Below are 9,356 nucleotides of genomic sequence, written 5' to 3'. Positions count from 1 at the left end.
GGAGAAGGAGCTCCACGGAGGTCGGTTCCAGAGCATCGCTGACAAAAGCGCCTGCGTCTGGCTTTTATTGCAGAGGCCGGGGTCCACGTCCCCGCGAGACAGCTGGACGTGTTTCGTCCACACACAGAAAGAGGCCGCTCGTTTAATCCCAGAGCGGATTGCAGTCGCGTCCCTGAAACCCGAGCGGGCACCAGCCCCGGTGTCACTTCTTCTCGGGGCTGCTGCTGGCGGAGGGGCGCACCACCGTGATGTGGCTGAACTTCTCGAAGATCGCCTCCGCCGACAGCTTGGGCAGCCCCCTGTCCAGAGGGCACTCATCCACCAGGCTGTTCATGGGGGTGGGAGGCAACGGGGCATCGTCCTCCAGCAGGGCATCCCCAAGCCTCGGGCACCTGGCAGGATCTCTCCTGCCCCTTGGCTCGTACTCCGGGGCACCCGCTTCGCCAGCCACATCCGAGTCCTCCGGGTTCTCGTCGCTTTCGCCGCAACCGGCAGAGGAGTCTTTCGGCTCGGGTCTCGTCGTGCCACAGGAATCCTTGTCCGTGGGATGCATGGGGCCAGCCGTTATGCCCCGCTCCCTTAGGAAGTCTTTAAGGATCGGGAGGACTTTCTTACGCGATGCGACTGTGTTGCCTTGGTGGTAGGCACAGATGTTGGGGTAGAGGTTCCCCAGAGGGGAGAGGTCCAGGGGCGGGTTGTTAGAGTGCTCCAGAACGCCACACACCTAGTGGGGACAGAAACACGAGGGGGTGAGGAGCCGGCTGGGAGCCAAAGACCCTCCCGAAGGCTGAACCTGCTGTCGCAACGCAGCAGGGATGGGATCATGACACACGTAGTGACAGCAAAGCCAGAGCTGAGGCTCACCCTCCGTCTGTTCTGGGCTGGGCCCCCCAATTCCCCTCCTACATTTCTGCCGTTTGGGGCACTAGCCATGTTATTCGGATACACTCAGGGCCCGATCCCCCACTGGTGTAAGCTGGCGCAGCTCCACGAATTTACACCATTTGAGGGGATGGAATTATACAGAGCTTGCCTCCCACTGACTGGATCCTGGGCGGGGGCCCCATTCTGCTGCACCCCACGATTGCTGCTGCAGCACATCTGAAATGCCGGGGTGTGAGCAGAGCCCAGAGCTGGGGTCTCTGTGCTCAGTGCTCCCAGCCGGGCCCTTCTGATCCCAGGGTCGCTGTCCCCCCAAGCTTGGATACAGGTCCCAGGTTGCTCAGTCTGCCGGACAGCAGGCCAGATCCTCAGCTGGTGTCAGTCGGCACATCCCAAGAGAGCGACACTAATTTACAGCAGCCGGGGATCTGGCCCAGGGACTCCAGTGGAGCTACAGCAGATTTACCCCAATCAGGGAGCTGGCCCCCAGACTCCAATGGAGCTACAGTGAATTTACACCAGCTGCGGATCTGGCCCACAGACTCCAATGGCGCTACGCTTATTAGAGTAGCTGAGTGTCAGACTCCAAGTCTCCTGTGCCTGGGCAGCCAGACAAACGAGAGAAAACGCACGTGCCCCCCACAGCCCAGGGAAGGGTTTCACGCTCTCCCAGACAACGCGGTCGCTGTGGGGTTAAGCGTGAGGCACCATAAGGAGCTCAGAGCTTAGCGTTAAGGAACAAGTAAAATCTGTGGACACCGGCTGGGAGGGTAGATGTGGGGGCGGGCGGGGGGGAGGGGGACGGACAGGCTGGGTTCTAATGATCGACATTCAGCTTGTATCTGCCAAGTCCAGCCTCTGGAGCAAAGCACCAGGTTCGGGAGACGCCAAGGGTGCACGTCGGGGCAGGATCACATGGAGGACATTTCCCTTTGGAGCAGAGCCGGTTGCAGGGATGGAAAAAGGAGCCTCTTACCTCCCATCTCTAAGGCCGCCGTCTCCCGCTCGGTCCCCTCGGCTGCTGTGATCTCTGACCCACCCGGGCGATTAGCCCGTGATCCCTCCCACGGCTTTAAACCTTTGACCACAGTTAATGAGTGACGAGCGATGGCGCGGGATTGGGCGGGGGGGGGGGGAAGAGAGCCATTGCTGCACGGCTGGGGATGGGGGGAGTAAACACGGCCTCCCCCCTCACTCTCGTGATATGTTCTCGCCAGGCTCTGGGAAGCACTGAAGCAAACTCTGCAGGCACGTGGGCTGCTGCATTGGGGGCGGCCTTGGAGCCGAAGGGTGAATGCTGACGCTGGCACAGCTCAGCAGCTACCCCGCCGGCTACGGGAGCGACCACGGCATGAACAAGCTCTGATGAACAGGGGATGGGGGGCGGGCCCTGCAGTGCTGAGCCTTGAGGGGTTGGGGGAGGGGGATTCGCGGGGACCTAGCAACACCCACCGAGGTGGCAGGGGGAGGGGAGCAGGGCTCTCAAGCGGTTTTGCTTCCACTTGGGTGGAGAGTGGCTTGGCTGGGAGCTCGGCACATCAGGCAGGCGAGCAGGTTTCAGGGCGGACGGTGCTTGGAACCAGACAGCCGTGGAAGGTGCTGGAACAGCTCAGGCGCTTGGGCCCCGATTCAGCAAAGCACTTGGGTGGGTGTTTCATAAGGCACTGACTCCCACAGGACTCCAGCGCTCTGCTGAGCCGGGGGCCGAGGCCGCAGGAGGGCGGGGGCTGGAGGAGGTAACCCACCGGGGGGGTGCCACAACCCTGTAAATCCTCTCCCAGCCAGCCACCCACCACTGCAGCAAAGAGGAAGGGGCCGGCCTAATCAAGGGAAGAACCTCTGGGAAAGCAGCGTGCTGGAAACGCCAGTCCCCTGTGAGATTTCTGTAGCGCCTATCACTGTAAGAGCGAACGCTGTCTTGCATCTGGACTCCATTCAGAAGCATCTCAACTGGGTAGGCGCTGAACAGGTCACCAATGCTTTTTTGGCAGGGTAAAGAGTGTGCTGGTCCTGCTACAGCCCAGCATGCTGATCTGGGAATTCACAAGTCCAGGGGCATCCAGAGAGTCTGATACCCAGCGGGGGCTCTTCCTACAGGCAGCTCTCTTGTTTTTTATGTTGGACAAACAAAACCCTCAGATCCCAAATCCACTCACGTTCTGCCCCATTTGCAAAAGGAGCAAATCTGTTTCTGCTCTGGGCTCTTTGCAGAAGCAACTAACCAAGGTTCCATTCCTCCCCTCGCTCCATTTCTAGGAGGTTCCCAAGGTGGGGTGGCATGGAGGGGCAGCTTTGGGGGCAGGGATTATCAGGGGTCAAGCGACGGCCAGACTAGAGCAATGGGCCACTATGAGAACAAGTCAGATAGGTTCTGACCCAGCAAAGGGGGGATAGCTCAGTGGTTTGAGCATTGGCCTGCTAAACCCAGGGTTGTGAGTTCAATCCTTGAGGGGGCCACTTAGGGATCTGGGGCAAAATCTGTACTTGGTCCTGCTAGTGAAGGCAGGGGGCTGGACTCGATGATCTTTCAAGGTCCCTTCCAGTTCTAGGAGATGGGATATCTCCATTAATTATTATTATTATAAAGCACTTAAGTCATACATGTCTAGAAAACATGACCTAGGAGGGAAGACTGAAAAAATTGGGTTTGTTTAGTCTGGAGAAGAGAAGACTGAGGGGGGCCAAGATAGCAGTTTCCAAGTACATAGAAGGTTGTTACAAGGAGGAGGAAGAAATATTGTTCTCGTTAACCTCTGAGGATAGGACAAGAAGCAATAGGCTTAAATTGCAGCAAGGGCAGTTTAGGTTGGACATTAGGAAAAACTTCCTAATTGTCAGGGTGGTTAAGCACTGGAATAAATTGCCTAGGGAGGTGGTGGAATCTCCATCATTGGAGATTTTTAAGAGCAGGTTAGACAAACCCCTGCCAGGGATGGTCTAGATAATACTCAGTCCTGCCACCAGTGCAGGGGACTGGACTAGATACCTCTCGAGGTCCCTTCCAGTCCTACGACTCTATGTGACTGAAGTTAAGCACCTGTTTAAATGCCGGGCAGAATCAGGGCGCAAGCACGGGATTTAGCGCTTGCAGGCAGGAATCACAGTGCCCTCAGTTTGTTATATGCATGGGCTGCCGGGACTGGCCACTGAAGCAGGGCGCGGGGCTCGGGAATATCCCTTGAGAATGTGAGGGCAGACCCCAGGCAGGCAGGCGGCATGCCCCGACTATGCTCACCGCTGTCCGCACCGCCACGTGCTGGCTGTACACCGCGAGCTGCCGGAATGGCTCGTTCCGCTCGTTGAAGGAGATCGTCATGGCTACCAACCCGCCGTAGCCGTGCCGCTGGCAGAAGGCGCACAGGTCCTGCTGCAAGCCAGGCCGCTGCAGGAAGGCCTAGGCAAGGACAGCGATCAGCGTCAGAGTCCGGAACGCACAGGCACGCGACGGGACAGGACGGCGGGCAACGCTGACAGCTCCTGCCTATCTTACTACCCCCGCCCCCAGCACCACCCACTTGTCTCATGCACCTGTTATGTCTGAACTGTTCAGACTGCAGGCTCCTTGGAGAAGGGATGCTTATTTGGCAGCAGTGGGGTCTAGTGGATAGAGCAACAGACTGGGATACAGGAGACCTGGGTTCTATTCCCAGCTCCGCCACTGGCCTGCTGGGTGACCTTGGGCAAGTTCCCTCTCTGTGACTCAGTTCCCCACCTGTATTATGGGGATAACAACATTGCTCTGCCTCAGAGGTGGGTTGTGGGGGGAGGTGCTCAGATACTACACTGATAAGTACCACAGAGAAAGAGAAAACCTTCCACTGCCTTGCAAGGTAAATGGGCAGCATTATCCCTACTTCACTGGCAGAGCTAGGGAGAGAACCCAGGAGTCCTAGCTCCCAATCCTAGGATCAGCTTCTTCCCACTTGCACAGGGTAACATTTAAATGGCAAAATGCACAGACACCCAGCGGGTGAAAGCTGCTTTCACTCCTGGGCTCTATTCCCAGCTCCGCCACCGACTCCCTCCGTGGTCCGGGGCAAGTCACTTCACTTCCCCGCGCCTCGGTATCCCCACGTTGCATTGATCCTTACCTCCAGCGTCACGTACACAGCACTGATGGCAAGAACGAGCCCGTCGCTCGACAGCACCTTAAGGTCCTTCCGCAGCATCTGGTCTGTAGTGAGCCCTGGAAAAACGAGAGGGGCAAGCGTGAGTGAAAAGGGACTTTCGTTCCCAGCAGGAGCTCGGATCACTTCCAGGGAGCTTTGTGTTTTGCTGCTCCGAAAAGACTCAGACAGCGCTCGCACACACAACCCTCTGACCACGCTGCTAGGTGGATTCTTGGACTGTTTTCAGATGAATTCAGATACTCGTCTGATTTAGTACCTCCAACTATCTAAGCTCCATGCAGCCCCTGCCCTTCCCATCCGTCCCATTTGATCCCCCCTCAATCCGCGAAAAGCCGGTACCTGACACATCGAACTTGGCTGTCTGCAGAGCCTCAAACAGGACGCTCCTCGCCGGGAGGTCTGGGAACTTGGATTCCAACAGGGCCACGTACTGAGTGTCTTTGGGAGTCACTTTCCCAGCTTCTGGAGTCATATTGACACAATCCAGAATTATCGTACCTTTAAAGCAAAGAGAGCAGCAGTTGACACAGAAACACAGTGTGCTGTGAGCCAAGCCACGAGAAAACAGAGACCATACACAGTTGTTGTGGTCTCAGATATGAGCTGGGGAGTTAGAGCCGCTGGGTCTAGACAGGTGCTTTGGAATATCTCCCCTAGGCAAAGCCATGCTGCAGTAAACTGCCTTGCAGGAGTCCAGGCTTTGCCGCTTCCTGGGTCAGTGCAGATGCAGCCGTGCTGAGCATGCTGCTGCTTAGGGGTCGGTTTTACAGCCAGCAGGATACAGCCTGGGGCACGGGCCTGATATTTGCGGCTGTGGGTCTCCGCCCCAGAACGCTACACCCCTCCCTGAGCATCAAAGCCGGCGAGCACTGCTCTCACCACGCAGCAGGGCGGCCGTCTGTCTGTCCAACAGCTCCGCTGGGCCCTGCACGATCCTCTCCGTCACCAGCGTGGCACAGGAGCCCACCAGCTCCGCGGTGACCCTGCACCGAGGCGCCCTCTCCAGGGGCCGATGGTCGATCACCTCGATCACGGCCTCCTCCAGGGCTGCGTCTCCGCTGGGTGGGCGAGACGGGGAAGTGAGAGTGCCCCTCTCTGGAGAGGTGGGTGCAGGCCGGGAAAGGCCCTGGTTTCGTCCCCAGGCGTTTCTCTCTGCCATTTCTCCCCCCACCCCCGGCCCCAAAACGAGGGACTTAGGGTCAATGGAGTCACCCCAGGGATGGATCCTGTCCTTTTGGCGTCACCATCCACCCCAGAGCATCCAAGGGCGTTATGGCACACCCTGGTGGGCGTTATTGTGTATTTATCGCATCACCCTGGGGATAGACCGAAAATTCCTCCACTCTCGGGCTCTCTTCCTGCCCCCCGAACCAAAAAGGCCGATGCGGGGGGGGGGGGGGGGCTTATTTCCTCTACATTGAAAATATATTGACATGCACATGCAAAGGAGCTGGGCTGAAGGCGGTGCTGCAGCGAGGGGAGGGGGTCTTCAGCCCCTAAACAGGGAAAGGATGGTATGGCAACTGGGGGGGGTGAGGTTGGGGTAGTCATGTAGAGGGGGAGACAATATCCAGAGCGTGGGCAGGGGTGAGGGTGGTGTAGGAATGGGGGGGGTGGCAAGGCGGGCACAGGAAAGGATGGTAGACACGCATGTGGAAGACGAAGGGGGAACACCATCGTGTTTGGGTTCCCAGCGCTGCAGGGGAACACTGTGCAAACCTGCCTGCTCATATCAGAGATTTTACAGCTCATCCCCTTTAGCAAAACCCTCCCAGAGCACCCAGGGATGCAGAGCAGCTGTGGGGAAGCCGCAGCTCCTGTCTATAGGCCCCTTCCAGCCTCGAGAACTCTCCCGTCTCCTCCCAAGGAAGCTGAAGGGTTCATGAACTTGTCTGGACGTCAGATCCGCTCTGGTGGGTAACAGCCCATCCTGCCCAAGCCCTCTGTGCCTTGTCCCATGCTGACCTCCGTGTGCAGAGAGCTGTCCCTGGGAAAGCCCCGTCTCTTCCCCAGTGCCCATGAGACGTGAGCCAACAGCAAGATTAGGAATATTTTAAAGCGAGTCACTTGCTCCTCTAGGGGCTCCCACCTGCCCTTGTGCACCTGTCTTGCATAATCCAGCAAGGATGCCATCCACTCCATGGACAAGACAGTCCCTCTGTTTATAAGGCTAAGCAATTTCATCTACTTCGATTGCATGCTCATTGGGGCAGAGGTCGTCCTTCTGTTCTGTGTCCATACAGTGCCTAGCACAACAGGGTCCTGGGCCAGGATTCTACCACAATACAAATAATAACGTCTTCATTCGCCCATCATTTACTCCCCACTCCATCCTGCCTGGAGCCCCCACTTTCCCCCCCACCAGGGATTTAAAGATAACACTGAGCTGTCGTATCGCGCGTTCTATCCGTAGATCTCAAAGCACTTTACAAAGGTGGTTCAGTGTCCTTAGCCTCATTTTACAGATGGGGGCACAGAGAGGGGAAGTGACTTGCCCAAGGTCACCCAGTAGGTCGGTGGCAGAGCCAGAATTTGACACACACACACACACACACACACACACCCCCCAAATCTCCTAAATCCCCTGCACTGCCTCTCCACTTGCCTCGGCAGGATGTGATGGTCGACCAGCGTCAAGGAGAGGAGGCCAGTCCGGTGCAGCGCATGCAGGTCAATCTCATCCCGGAAGATCAGGCAGCTGTCGGGGATCTGCTGCTCCTGCAGGAGGAAGGCGCTCTCTGTGCGCAAGGGGAACTCCGAGCGGGGGATGTTCAGCACGGGGACAAATGCCGCCTTGGACTCCAGAGAGGTCTGCAGGAGAACGCAGCGAACCACAGGGACGGTTAGCAGCAGGCCTTGGCTACGGAGAGCACGGCCCAGGGTGGGTCCAGGCATCACACAGCAGCTCTAGCGTGTGTTGGTCTTAGTGCTATGTGGTCGCCAGCCCATTTCCCCACATCCCCTTCCCTCCCCATCCTTGTTAAATCCACCCCAGCCAAATCAGAGTGCCAAAGCGGAGCCAAGCCTCCGGGCAGCACTCACCTTTGCCAAGTAATAAGCCAGGGCAAGCGCCGACACCATGGAGTCCAGATCGCAGGCTTCATTCCCCAGCACCACGTGGACTTCCTGCCTGTGCTGGACATGTTCCTGCCAAGAGACAGGAGGCTTTGAATCCCAGCAGAGCAGGCCCAATGCCGCTGGCACGGGAAAAAGACTCACTCCCATGTGCTGACGCAGAAGGAAAATACAGGCCGTCTCCCCTGTGGGCAGGCTGAGCTGGGAGCGGCACGGGGGGGGTGTCTGACATGGCAGGGTCTTCCCGCCCAGCTCCTCCCTGCCTGGCCCAGTAAGGCTCGCTCATCTAGACCCTTTGCTGGCTTAAGGACCTGAGGCTCCCAAGTTCATCTGCTGAGCAATCCAGCACCACACTTGAACCTGATCGCTCCCGGCCCCCCAGAGCATGTGTCCTACCCAAGCACGTAGCCAGCGCCTGCCCCACTCTCCTCCTCGCATTAAATGAAGATGCTGAGCAGGACATCTGCTCTGCCGGGACAGGAGAGGAGTCCGTAGGGTGAGCAGAGAAAACGAAGTGGCCAGTCATGGCTTCCAGGGGCTACGAGCAGATGGGCGAGACCAGGTCAGCACCACACCTGGGCTCCTCCAAACCCTGCTTTTGGATTCTCTGCCACCAAGATGCTCCAAAGGTAACAGTGACCGGACACCTCTGGGTTAGAGGAGCCAATATAAGGAGAGACGTTCAGCTGATTAGAGACGCTCTCTGTAGTGCTAGATTCACCTCCCACTCATCCTACCCCACTGACTCCCCCAGATTTACAGGCTGGCAGTGTTTAGAGACGCACCTCGGGCTGTCTGCCCCGCAGTGACCACCCCGACCCAGCCTGAAACTGACAAAGGAACGGAATCCCTTCGGGAACACAGCAAGAAGGAGCTGCATGACTGTTTTCCACTCGCACCCCTTCAGCTGGCAGCAGCGTCGTTCAATGGCTAGAGCAGGGGACTGTGAGCCAGTACGCGCTCATGCTCAGACCAGGGGACTGGGTATCAGGACTCCTGGGGCCCATTCCTAGCTCTGAAACGTTGGGCCTGTAAAATAAGGTTAATAATACAATACTGTCCAACGGCACAGAGAGGGTATGAGGCCTGCTGCGTGCAAACGGCTCGGAGGCCCTTGGGAGGAAGGCAATGTCAGTACCACCGGCGACTGCTTTGCACTGTGCTCACCGGAGGTCAGCATGCTGCGAAAGGGCTGCTCTGTGTATTGAAACATCTGGGGTTCACGGAGCAAAAGGGAAGGTTTCTGGCAGCCTATAACACAGGCAGCCA

General features: G+C 57.7%; 1 protein-coding gene across 1 annotated transcript; it reads right to left on the bottom strand.

Annotated features, from left to right (window-relative positions):
• Window positions 1–202: 202 nt before the first annotated feature.
• On the bottom strand, window positions 203–8,237 carry PRUNE1 (prune exopolyphosphatase 1). The gene is made up of 7 exons (XM_065420503.1): window positions 8,055–8,237; window positions 7,618–7,823; window positions 5,892–6,070; window positions 5,352–5,510; window positions 4,974–5,068; window positions 4,118–4,276; window positions 203–724 (listed from the first exon to the last, which is right to left on the bottom strand). The coding sequence occupies exons 1-7, from the start codon at window positions 8,235–8,237 to the stop codon at window positions 203–205; spliced, it is 1,503 nt and encodes a 500-aa protein (XP_065276575.1).
• Between the last annotated feature and the right edge of the window lie 1,119 nt (window positions 8,238–9,356).

Source organism: Emys orbicularis, chromosome 20 (genome assembly GCF_028017835.1).
Source record: "Emys orbicularis isolate rEmyOrb1 chromosome 20, rEmyOrb1.hap1, whole genome shotgun sequence".
Classification (NCBI taxonomy): domain Eukaryota; kingdom Metazoa; phylum Chordata; order Testudines; family Emydidae; genus Emys; species Emys orbicularis.
The sequence above is the reverse complement of the archived record's forward strand: the minus strand, read 5'-3'. Positions and strand labels throughout refer to the sequence as shown.

Coding starts and splice junctions, on each gene's coding strand:
- PRUNE1 (XM_065420503.1), bottom strand. CDS start 8,237: ATGGGAGTGAGTCTTTTTCCCGTGCCAGCGGCATTGGGCCTGCTCTGC. Junction 5,069..5,351: donor AGCCAAGTTCGATGTGTCAG/GTACCGGCTTTT, acceptor TCGTTTTTCCAG/GGCTCACTACAGACCAGATG. Junction 4,277..4,973: donor CTGTGTACGTGACGCTGGAG/GTAAGGATCAAT, acceptor GTCCTTGCCTAG/GCCTTCCTGCAGCGGCCTGG.